At 30.2% G+C, this 12,887-nt stretch overlaps 2 protein-coding genes across 14 annotated transcripts in view; one reads left to right on the forward strand and one right to left on the reverse strand.

The window, feature by feature from the left end:
• The window catches only part of LOC105248709 (protein-tyrosine sulfotransferase), a 322,406-nt gene that overhangs the window by 234,671 nt on the left and 74,848 nt on the right, over nucleotides 1-12,887 (forward strand). For 3 of the 10 annotated variants that reach the window (XM_025415103.1, XM_025415102.1, XM_025415105.1), the window contains exon 1: nucleotides 9,341-9,607. The exons of the other annotated variants lie outside the window; for them this stretch is intronic. The gene's annotated coding sequence lies outside the window, so the exon portion shown is untranslated. Of the gene's footprint in view, nucleotides 1-9,340; nucleotides 9,608-12,887 lie in introns of those variants that run through there. 10 annotated transcript variants of the gene reach the window in all.
• LOC105255513 (gephyrin) lies at nucleotides 3,255-8,162 on the reverse strand. Of its 4 annotated transcripts, none has more exons than XM_025415088.1 (16): nucleotides 7,982-8,161; nucleotides 7,460-7,605; nucleotides 7,157-7,380; nucleotides 6,895-7,081; nucleotides 6,787-6,828; nucleotides 6,634-6,696; nucleotides 6,475-6,537; nucleotides 5,966-6,031; nucleotides 5,828-5,830; nucleotides 5,399-5,632; nucleotides 5,265-5,331; nucleotides 5,070-5,172; nucleotides 4,615-4,893; nucleotides 4,350-4,483; nucleotides 3,787-3,971; nucleotides 3,255-3,714 (listed from the first exon to the last, which is right to left on the reverse strand). In XM_025415088.1, the coding sequence occupies exons 1-16, from the start codon at nucleotides 8,019-8,021 to the stop codon at nucleotides 3,493-3,495; spliced, it is 2,058 nt and encodes a 685-aa protein (XP_025270873.1). In that variant the 5' UTR covers nucleotides 8,022-8,161; the 3' UTR covers nucleotides 3,255-3,492. The 4 variants fall into 4 exon arrangements, with proteins under 4 accessions (XP_025270873.1, XP_025270874.1, XP_025270876.1 ...); XM_025415090.1 differs by having other exon boundaries at nucleotides 3,508-3,679; nucleotides 3,754-3,971; nucleotides 7,982-8,162; XM_025415089.1 differs by lacking the exon at nucleotides 5,828-5,830.

The raw sequence follows: 12,887 nt of genomic DNA on the forward strand, positions 1-12,887 counted from the left end.
CACAAAATAAAAAAATATGTTTATTTATTTATTGGATTGTATGTTATCAATTAATAAAAAAAATATATACTGTGTGCATAAAATATAACTCTCTTTTACCAGTTTTTAATCTTCCTATCTGAAATCCAAGTCAAGTATGTGCCAAATACTGATACTAGGCTCATCATTTAATCTACCTGCAGGTTACTTCTCCTATTCAATATTTATTTAATCTCTTTAAAAAGTTTCTGTAGGTGATAACTACTGCATCCTCAAATATTTTTGTTCCATCTCCTACAAAATGGTATAATATTTCTGAATAATATATAAAATTAATACTAATAATAAAAATATGTACATTTTTAAATTTATATTATACTTTTGAAAAAATAGGTAGATGTTAAACTCAATATGTTAAACTCAATCTTAAATAAATGCAATAAAATAAAATTATTTTAAAATTAAATGTAGTTGAAATACTATATTAGTTAAAATACTTTTATTCTTTATGTTGTGTCTTTCCTTCTAGGAAGCTCTCCATTTTATTTTATTATAAAGTGGAACGTACTGAGAATTATTCCACAGCAGGATAGAAGATTAACGACAGAAAATATTATTGGCTAAAATTAAATCTTCCATGGAGGATTAATAAATAAGCCAAGCATATTGAAAAATTCTGTCTGATGATGTTTCTTGTATAATGTTCTATCGATTTGAGTTCTGAGATTTCACACCGTCATTTCTTTGCACTTATTCGGAATTTTGTATATATAGTCCTAGAATCTTGTATCGCTGAAATAACACATATTCAACAACATATTCCATCTAAAGCATCTACCTCTCATCAAATGGCCGTTTTCTATTCTATTGAAAGACGGATTACACAACATTTTTTCAATAAATATATTCAAATTCAAATATGCTTAATATACTGAAAGATGGAAAATGTATTTAAGTGGATCGTCGTATTTGACCACGTGTCATATTTCTCTCCATTTTTTACACGATATCTGCACTAAATTCATGCAACTTTTATAGGCGACTTGTAGAATTTTTGTATCTCTTTATAATAAAAAACACCTTCTAAACTAACCAAAATAAATTATTATTCAATAAAAAACGAGAAATGATGCCTCATCCCGTGATGATACTCGCACAGTATCTCGTACTTGTTTCTTACTACAGTAGGAGATATATTTGCGTCAACTTCGTTTCATGAAAGACTCGGAATAAAATGAGGACACATGTTACTTAACTTCACTTTATCTTACATTGCCAAGCTACATATTTACACGACGGGCGCATGCGACTTGTGTCGTATGCTGTAACAAATTACAAGACCGATGTTAAACATATATTACACAACATATATTACGTGTAACAAGTTACATCATATTAGTTACGAGGCTTCTCATTTATCACTTATATCGAATTCCAGTCGCACATAAACATGCAATATTCCGTTGACAGATCATCAGCTGTTTGAGTAAGAGAGGTTGGGGGAAGGTTTGGAATGCGAGCTCCTTCGGCTTCTTCCGGGTAAATTCGGTTCGATTATGTACTCGTGATTGGTGTTCCAAGTCGCGCCAAAATTATTGGATGGCTATGTATCTTATATGCTATGCGCACATGTGATGGACGACCTGACGTCACGATCGATATGTCAGGTGTTTTGATTACCACTTTCGCCTTTTAACTTTGGAATACACTTGACATCTGTTTGTTCCGCTCTGTTTGCTGTCTTTTTTTCTGCATTCCCGACTTTAAAACAAATTTTTATTTATATTTGCTATCAGGAATTTTTTTTCTTTCTTGTTCTGTTGAAACAATATTATTATTATTTTTTTTATCCTCCGTTTCAACAAATTTTAGGTGACATTTTATGTGTTGAATTATAACATTGCAAAGAATTGAAAAATTTTTACTGTGTTATAAACATTATTAATAACACATATATGATATGGTAAAATGTAATTATTAATGTATTTTAGAAATATATAAAAATCATTTTTTATTGATGACAGAAATAATTTCAATGATAAAATGGTATATAAAAGTTATCATCACATTACGCACAATTACATATGTAAATTAAAATTACATGATACTTAAAATGACCCTTATACCCAAAATTGAAAGAAAGTATATAAATATATATATAAAAATTTTTTCTGAAATTTTATTAAAAAATCAGTTAATTATCATCAGTGTTAATGTTTAAAATGTTAATATTATTAATATTTAACATCATTAATAATTTTTGAAATATAAATCATGCAAATCAATTAAACCATGTTTTTCTTACAAATGAAATTTTAAAGGACCAAATGAATTATTATTTGTTCCTCAATTTGAAATGTCTTGATAGAAGTCTTTAATAGAATTTTAGTTGAAAGTTGAATTACCAAGCCGACAATAAGTCGTGAAACAATAAGTCGTGGAGTTTGAGAAGTTTAGTCTTTCAGTGACTTGTCCTCGCTAAAGAGAAAATGATTCCAAGTTTTACGTAAAGCAACGTAATAAATCCAATTTCTTTCGCCAATTACGAGATATGTGTACAAGCTTTCTTTCTTATACGTTGTTTAAAAATTATTTTGTTGAATATTGATATGTCCCGTGATAATCGTATCACCTCTTGTGTATAAGTGGAGCATGTTATATTGAATAGAAAAGTCCTGTTTGCTATTTTCGATGGTTATTATCAGATCACTTTGCATATAAGTATATTAATATAAATATATATACATTTATTACATTTATTACATTTATATACATTTATTTTATATATATATATATATATATATATATATAAAATAAATGTATTATATAACATATGATGGTATATTTAATTATATATTTAAATATATTAAATATATTAAATATATATATTTAATTTATATTATATTATATAATATATATATGCTATATCATTCATATATTATATAGTATTATATAGTACTATTCATATATGTATATTACATTGTGTGTGTGTGTGTGTGTAATAGAATTTTAGTTCGAAATTGAATTACTTAACAATGAGTCGTGAAGTTTGTGAAGTTTGTAATCTTTCAGTTATCTGTTTTTGCTAAAGAAAAAATGATCCCAAGTTTTATATAAAGCAACGTAACATATCCAATTCTTTCCTCCAATTACGGGGTATATTAACAAGCTTTTTTTCTTATGCAACATTATTTAAAAACTGCTTTATTCAAATTATAATTTAAATTATAAAATATTTGTTTTATTCAATATTAACATATACAAGTGTCCAATAATAATCTTATCACCTCTCGTGTATAGGTGGAACGTGTTAAATTGAATAGAAAATTCCTGTGCCATTTTCCGATTTTTGATAGTTATTACGGGACACCTTATACATATATACATACATACATATAGTATATACGTAATCGAATATATATATAATTATGTACATAATTGTTTCATAAAATACTATTGTCGTCATAAAATGCTATTGATGATAGTCGATTAGAAAATCTTATTAACGTTTAATTATTTGATTGGACACGCAGGTACAAATGACTCATACATCACTTTCAGATCCATTGTTTGCTGCGGGAACAGTAAGAGCGCATTAGCGGCTTGACTGCTAGATGGCTTATCACTGTCGAGATTTTCCCTGTTAAAAGCTCTCGCGAAATTGTCCTCCTCATTCCATTTTAAAGTCGCCCATGCCGCTCTAGGACGCGAATGCAAGATATACCGATCGTGTATCTGCAATATGATTTATAACAACATTATAACAATACGTACATATCTCCTTTCATTTCAAATTTCGAATCTTACACGAGCTGGAATTTTGCAAGGCATCCCTATGTGGTGCAACTTGTTTAAAATAGGTAAGAGAAACAGATGCGCGGAAACGGAAGCAGACACCGGATTTTTTGGTAGACATACAAGATACTTCAGTTTGTCGTTAAACATGCATGTTGCGAACGTTGTCGACTTTCCCGGTTTCAAAAATACGTTTCCTAAAAAAATATATGTATACAGGATGTGCCGAAATTCGAGGGTAATAAAATTGCAGCTTGAAAGTTTGAAAAATTAAATTTGATATTATTCATTCCAAAAAATAGTTTTTGAATCATAAAGATAAATTTAATGCTAAATTGTCATTTATATTTGTGAGTTTAAATTTTTATATCTTAAAAATTGCTACTTGTGTGGAACTGATAAATATTTTAATAATTTATTTATTTATATTTATTTATTTTAAACTTTCATACTCTAATTTTATTACTATTAAAAATTGTTGAGACACTTTTTATGTATAAAATTCTATATATCCCAAAGAGCTATGTCTTTTTATATTTTTTGTTACCGCAGTGTGTATTCAGAAATAAAAGTACCAAAATGTATAGTGGCATCAAAGTCATTCTTTAAAATGAACTTCAATAGATCATTATCGTTCGAGCAGCCTATTGTCACGAGTACGACCACTTGCTTTAAAGCGTTTTTGATTTTCATCTTTATAGGTAGTATACTGCGAAAATGTCAATTATTAATTTTTTATTTTGTTACATTAATCATAAAATAAAAATATTAATCATTTGTACATTAAAGCAAATATAAAAAGAATGGCAAGAAATACGTAATAAATATCGATGTACTCACTCATCAGTCACAATTCCGAAATCCACTATCGAATTAAAACCTTGATCTTTTAATAGTGCGATTAGGCTTATTCTGTTACTATCGTAAACATATCCCGATCTCAAAGGCTCTGTAGGTTCCTCTAATAAATCTCCAATTGACAATATACCTATGGAAACAAGTTTAAGGACTCGAACTTCTTTACGACCCGTAGCCGCCAATAATCCTAATTCCGCTGGACCAATACGTGTAAATGGGTATATAATTAGTTTCCCTTTCCGTATATCGCTACCGATATCTCTTCAAAATATACAAAAAGCGTTCAGGTGAAAAGAAAAACAATATTTAAAAAGATAATATTAAAAAAATATTTAAGAGATAATATTAAAAAAATAATAATAAATATAAGAAATTTGAAAAGATAGTATTTTCAAAAGAATACATATGTAGAAAAAAATATTGAATTTTTTTCGTACTTAATATTCTGCTCGAATTCTGGTTTAATTTTTATCAGAATTAAATTGTCCGCGTAATCATTTATTATCATTACATCCTTAATTGGTACAACCGCTGTTGCTTCTGGAATCAGATACAGAAATAATAGTTAATTCTTTACTGCAAATAGAGAGAAGCGTTAATTTGTAATTAAGGTAGTTTGAATTAAATTTCACCGTCAGGAACACGCGCTCCGCTCTTCACATATATGCATGTCCCAGGTATGAGAGACACTGGATCGGACTGCAAAAATTTTTGTTCAACTCTAGCTCGCTGCTGTATATTTTGTATAACTTTTAACATCACTTACTGTAGTTCTGCTCACTATTATCCTTCTACCTTCACCATCACTTGCCAATACTGCGTATCCATGTTTAGTGGCACATCTAAATGCTGGCACATCGTAATCGGAATATACATGGTCGGCCAATATTCTGCCATAAGCATAATTTGTCCTTATAAAATCACATAATGGTTCGTGAATATCGTACTTTACATTTTGTTGTATTTTCAACAATGCATCTTCTACAGCAGTCATGGGATACTGTTCACAAAACATTATGTCTTTCAGTTTCTGTGAAGAACTTAATTGTATATGCAACCTAGCATAATATTTCTTTTATTGTCTTTAATGAGTCAACAAATAGTGAAGAGATTTAAACAAATAGTGAAGAGATTTAAAATTTCATTTATAATTTCATAAAATTTCTTATTATGTTTAATATGGAAAATAATTTACCTTCTTCATTGATATCAGGCAATGATAGTGGTTTGACAAAGCAATCGCGATCATTAATTGTAAAAAAATTTAATTATACATAATCTCATAAAAATTTTCTTATCATTTCTAATATAGGAAATATTAAAAATTGTCTACCTCAGTTTTAAATGTCTCAGACGAAAATGATTTCGCGCCAGCAGTGACTTCACTCGCAACATGCATCTGTGAAGGGATGTAATTATAATTATAAAATTGTTTATATGCAGTTTAATTATAATTATAAGATTTGTATACATATATGATTTCATACAATCTTGTATAAAATTTCTTTCTTTCTCTCGTTTGAAGTTTCTAATATAAAAATATTTTATCTGTTCTGCAGACAAATCTATAGGAGATGTCTCGTAAAGTTTGGCGATTTGATCTAATTTTATCTAAAAAAATTTTAAATAATTAAAACTTCATAAAATCTCTTATTCCCTCTTGTTTGTTATTTCTAGAAAATAATTTTTCTGTAAATTTATCGAAATAAGATTACTATAACGTTTTGCTTTATTCTCGTTTTCCATCTATAAAATGATCAAATTGTATGTAAACACAAGTGTATATATACAATTTTAAAATCTTTTGTTGCTTTATTATATCTGATATAGAAAATACCTTACCATTTCCATCAATTTGCCAGGAAAAAGAAAAAATCGGCGTTTCTTTTTATTCATGTCGTTTCCCTAAAAAAAGATTTAATTGCATATATGATTTCATAAAATCTTTTTCTCTCTCTTTCCTTCTGTCATTTATTGTTTTCGATATGAAAGATACTTTACTTTCGTTGTAGATGGAGGTAGAAGAGAAACAAATTCATGCATGTCATCCGACTTAGCATCTTCCTATAAAGAGATATAATTGCATGTTTAATCGCTTTTCTCATGTACAATCTTTCCCTCTCTTATTACTTCATTTTAATATATAAATCTTACCTCCTCTGATTCTTCATGGTCTTTGATTTTATCTTCCTCTACCTGTAAAAATATTTAATTGCATATACAAAATTATTATATTGTTTCTAAAACAAAAAGAAATCTTACCTGATATGTATTATATGAAGAAGATGTAGTAGCTTCATTTTTCTCTTCATTTTTCTCACGTGTTAATCGTATTATATATTTACCATGTATTATTTTTACAATTACATCAAGACATGTTATTGCTTCGTTTTTATTGAAGCCAAACAAATTAATGATTAGCGTTTTTTTTAGGATTCCACATATACTTCTGAGGAAATGCATTTAAATTGTTACATAATTTAAAAAATAAAAATATATAAAATATATAAAAATAAAATTTTACCGATGAAACTTGGGTTCTAATTTCGCTTGTACTTCCTTTAATATATATGCGTGTCTTTTCTTAATTTGTTTAGGGATCACTTTTTCAACCTTTTTTGTAATCTTATTCGTATATTTATTATATATATTCACAATCATATTCTTATATTTATTAGAAAAATATGGATAACCAATAATAAAAATAGTATCAATATTTTCATCGCTCCAAAAACGTATTATTTGTTGCTATAACATACAAATAAAATAAAATATAGTAAATTGAAACATTAACAACATAAAAAGAACATTTAAAATATCTAGTTACTATCATGTCAGAATCATTAAATTGTAGGAATGTTCCAGTTATTTCAAATTTTTGCGTCATTGTATTTTTAATATAATCTATCAAATCGCTCATCTCCTTATTATATGCATCTGTTACATCTCCCCATACATCATTTTCGGTATGTACTGCGTAATTATAATAAAATTAATAAAACTTTATATAATTTTATATAATTTTATTAATTTAGAAAATATATGATAAACAGTCTATAGATTAGATGTTTTTTTAAATTATAATTTGATTCAAATACTTGCATTAATTGTAGAAAGTAATTTTAATACATTAGAAAAGTAAAAAATATTGTTATGCTATATAAAATTATAATAACATTCATAGATATTGGATAAGATACATATGGTTACATTTAATCTTCCAGCGTACAAGTGAAAATATTTTATATGTAACGTATCTTTTCAAATAAGTTTCATGATGTTTATTAGCACATATTTTTTCTACATGCATATAATATATATTTCGCATGGAAAATTGTCATGTACATACCGACCAAAATTCTGCATTTTGTTATTGCCGTTTCACTCATCTTCTTAATATCTCTTTACGATGCTGGCTAATATGATCAGGATTTTTATCGTTTCGATCGTACATCTGCTTGTTCTCAACTACCAAACTCTGCGACTGACTTGACTTTGCTTAGCTATGAGAATAATATATCGATAGACTGTTTCGATAAGGAACTATTTACATTCTTTCTTCCAAGCGTTCTTAATACACACGTCTCACAAATAAAAGCAGAGATCACCTCGATTTTCGATTCCGAGTTTATATCACGAATATATATAATATTAAATCCGTCTGTCCTAGTCAGTTTTTATTAAATGCGACAATATAAGAAGAGAGAACGCGAATGCCATTAAATAATTCTTACCACTAATTATCAGCAAATATATTCATTAAATATTCATTAAATAATGGATTCGTTTCTCTTGGAAATATAAACTGCGTAACAAATTTTAAGAATGGAGAAATGTTAAAGTTTTAACGATGACATTGCAATGAATTATTTTTAAAATTGTGTGGATTTCGCGCGCAAGAAAAGAAAAGAAAAGCAAATTTTCTTTCTCGTCACTCTCATGTCTTTCTACCTTTTCATTTTGTTCGAAATATTTTCCCATTAGTGCTATCGCGAGAGATTATTCCAAACTTATCACTCTCACTCGTACGTTAATATATTATATATTCACATTCGATGTATGCATAACGTTTAATATAAAATAGCTGATTACGTCACGACAGCCATGTTTGATTCGCCTAAAATGCAAGGAATCTCGGAATCGGACCACAGTGTTGTACCTGCGTCCAAAGTCGAGACATCCAGTGCTCTTGGCATTTGTTGAGTGCGTTGTGCGCGGTTATTTATAATGTCGAAACGCTTGTGATAATTATTCACGCGATTACACGATGGAACATCGTAAATATCGAAAAAACTCGATCGATGTGATCATGTATCATGATAGTCATCGTTATTTGTGAGACGACATTATGGTAACAAGAATCACTTTTCACTCATCGTGTTCGATTACGATTTTAAGTAGTTTTAATAAATATAACTAATAAATATCACTAGATAAAGTGTAGCATCAGGAGTGAATCGAGGAAAGAATCGGGCGCCTCTCATATTATGCATGTACGATCAAGTTAATCTTCATTTAATCGAAATATCTCTTTTTCAATTCGCTTTTAAAATCGAAATATCACAAGAGCGCGCGCGCACAAGACAGCGTCATCTGTCGGCGGGAGGCGCAACCGTCCGAGCTGCCGCGCGGCGCTACGAGATGGCGCGCGACTCGCGGCCGCCTGCTCTCCTCCCGGCGGCGTGACGTCCAGTCAGTCAGTAGCAGCTGACCGATAGGAGCGTTCGGAGTTCCTTCCGCAGCGCTCGCGTCCGTGCGTGACCGCGTACGCTCGTGCGTCTCACAGTGCCTTGTCGCGTCGCGTCGCGAGTGATCCGAGGAATAAATCGACGCTGTGGAGGATGAAGGAATTCGGAGCATCCTCGCAGCTTCCTGACTGATTGCGAAACGGTGAAAGGCTGCGCGGGACGAACCAAGACGTCGTCGACGACGAGTCACGAGTGTCACGAAATTGCCACGGTCAACGCAACACCGGGTGAGTAGCGATCGTTGTTTCTGCTTCAAACCCAAGAGAGAGTTTTAGCGAGTATCTTGAGAAATGGTTGACGACAAAAATTCTGGTGACAAGTTTCGCGCTTATTTCCTGAATAGGATTGTCCTATTTATACGCGTCCGCGGGATTTATCACGACGTGCGATTGTTGTTGTTTGACATGTGTGCGTGCGACATGCGTGCGTCGCGCACGCGAAACTCGACGTTCTCACGACTCGGGGTGACTGACACCTGATGCGTCGATGACCATGCCGTGAATAGAAACGCGGAATCGCCGTCTATCGAATCGCTGATATACATTTCTCGAGAAGTTTTTCGCGTAAGATTTAAGCGTCGTTTGTTTCGTTTCGTAAACAGAAAAATCGGCCCTCGTTGACATAACGAGACTCGCGAAAATTGTCGCGTTACATCACGCGACGAATTCGCTTTTCTTCAAACGGGAAAAGGATTCGAAATTTAGAGCGAGCGTCAGATGACGTGGTGTCCTTGCGCGAAGATCGATTCGCACAATTTTCTGAAAATGTAGCCGGTCAAAAAAACAATACATACTCGATTAATAAGAATTTCAATGTGTACGATAGCATATTTGTATTTTAAATCTCGAGTGTTTTTCTTTCGATATAGCGCTGGAAGTCCCGACGCGAATAGATTTTAAATTATGAGGTATATCTTGGGAATGTAACACGTAAAACACGACTTATTAGTAACGGTAACCGTAAGATCTTGCATGAAGTTTCAAAATAAATTACATGAGAGAAAGAGCGAGCAAATATACTTCTATGTTTAATTATAATATTCACATGTGTGAATTGATTATTGAAATATTAATTTATATCAAATTGATTAAATAATATTATTTATAAATTTGATTAAAAATATATATATTTCTTAACACTACATAAAAATATATATAAATATGTATTTCTGAACGCATATAAATTGATCAATTTCGCGGCAAAATATTTTTTTAATGAAAACAAGAATACAAATATACTGTTTTTTTTTTAAACATTAATTCTCGATATCTTCAAATCTGAGCTTGATATTAATGTTTCTATTTAAATTTGCTTCAAGTTAAACACTAAGAGATTAATATTTCATGGTTTATTTTCGTATCTCTAAATTTTATTTTATAAAAATTTTTCTACTCGTTTCTATTTTATTAAAAGTTGATTTTAAATTTTACATAGAATAATATTTGCTCATGGCTTGTCTCATTGAGAGTTTGTCTATTTTGTCACAATATATTCGCATTGGCGTTTGCGATATTGATTTTTATTACGCGAGAGGCAAACGCACCGCAGAAACAGCTAGTAAAGAATCATAGAAATTAAAATTATCTGAGTTTAATAGCTTTATTTATTTAATTCATAAAATTTCTTATCAATCAGAATAGATTTTACTTTAATTAAGACGTGCTAGAAACCTGATAAAATATACATTAAAATATAAATGATCATAAATGTAGTTGCGAACTAAACTTGATATATAGCTGAATTATTAAATATAAACGAAACTTTATTATTCATCTAAATGGACTTTACTTTCACAAAGTTTGTCTTCAATATTTAATTACAACTACATTTAATTTAAATTGTTAATGTTAATATTAATATTATACGATTGTGTGTGTGTGTGTGTGTGTGTGTGTGTATGAGTATGATATAAATATTCTTCTAAATTTTCCCTCTCAAAAAATAGGTCGTAAATTCATTTAAAATTCTACAATATTAAAATTATATAAATGGGAGAATTTTCTAGCATACTTTGTGTAAACGAAATTGAATTAATATAATAGAAAATTCTAGGTATTTCACGATATGACTAATTCCCGGTGAGGAAATAAAGCTATTTTCATTATAATTATGTTAATATTTTTATAATTATATTAACATTTTGTAACATTAATTAATTAATTTGTTACATATATTTCAGATGCATATAGGTATTGTGTAGAGCAGGACATACATATTTTAACGTACTATTATGCAGTGCCGTGCTCGATTGCATTACAAATAAAATATTTGCGTACGCTCCATTTGTTAATTCCCTGTTGATGTATCGTCGATAACTAATTTAGTTAATGATTAATTAATTTCAAAAGCTAGGATTTAAATTTTATTTCGGCGGATAATAATTTGCAATATCGCTTACCACAGAATTAATCTTTAAATGGAAATAATATATACACAATTATTTGAATAAAGAGACATGTAATTTTCGAGAAAAAAATTTTACATTTTAATTCTTTTAGATACATAATACAAAAATATATTCCTATTATTTTATCATATAACAATATATGTATATAAATAAACGGATATATATTTTATTTACAATTCAAATAAATTATTACGAATTTTTATACAAGATTGATACTAGAAAAATGCGAGTTAAGACTAGATCGCAAAATTTCGCAACCATGCTTAATCACACGTGTTCATTAATTCATCTTATTAGACACTTGTCGGAAATAAAGAGATCCTGTCTTGAGAGAAGGTTTAGTTGAAGATGCGCATACATCTCTCTTTATCTCTCTCACGCAACAAAAGTACATTTATATCTTGCAAATTATTCTCAGGACGCCGCGAAATTAACCAAGCTTCTCGTAACTAACATAATATCGTATGAAAGACGCGCTGAAGCTTGAAAACGACGCGCAAAATAAATATCACGGTACCGCCAGGGTAAGTCAATATCATAAACGTTATACGAGCTAGCGAGCACAAACAATAGTGCGAAAACCGAAGGCGAAAAGAGGAGAGGAGCGAAATAATCCAAACGGAAAATCGCCGAGTCATTTTCCGCAAGCTTTACCGGAAATTATCGTTTACTTTTTCATCGCGCCCGGTACATCCGCTATTAAAAAAGAAGCACTATTATACAAATATCCCATGTCATTACGGCTAATCTGAAGTTGCTCCTTATCGGAATAGCCGCAGTTTTATGCGAAACGAGCCACGTTTTTTTCTCGCTCGATGGTGTTGAGTTGCATATATGATTTTACATCGACATAACATTTTCATTTAATTTCCGGAAAACGCAAGATGCACGTAATTGAAAGAGAGAATTCATTAACGTTCCCCTCGCGTTTTTTTTAGACGATAATTGGCCGCAGAATTCAAGATAGAGATCTACTCATTTTTACGTGCCGCGCATTTCGATATGAATTCTGATTCTTTTCTCAAGTTTCTACAGTAAATAAAGTTGTTTCGAATATTACAGACCGTCTAAAAGGAATTCCGAAAGGGATTTTCCTAATG

This window comes from Camponotus floridanus, unplaced genomic scaffold, assembly GCF_003227725.1.
Source record: "Camponotus floridanus strain SB8 unplaced genomic scaffold, Cflo_v7.5 scaffold97, whole genome shotgun sequence".
In the NCBI taxonomy this organism is placed as follows: domain Eukaryota; kingdom Metazoa; phylum Arthropoda; class Insecta; order Hymenoptera; family Formicidae; genus Camponotus; species Camponotus floridanus.

Bases quoted from the DNA above. Each gene is read 5' to 3' on its own strand.
- LOC105255513 (XM_025415088.1), bottom strand. From the start codon at position 8,021: ATGAGTGAAACGGCAATAACAAAATGCAGAATTTTGGTCG. The intron at 5,332-5,398 runs GTAAGTGATGTT...AAATTTTTGCAG, and splicing joins TAATAGTGAGCAGAACTACA to TCCGATCCAGTGTCTCTCAT. The intron at 4,894-5,069 runs GTACGAAAAAAA...TATATTTTGAAG, and splicing joins GAATTCGAGCAGAATATTAA to AGATATCGGTAGCGATATAC.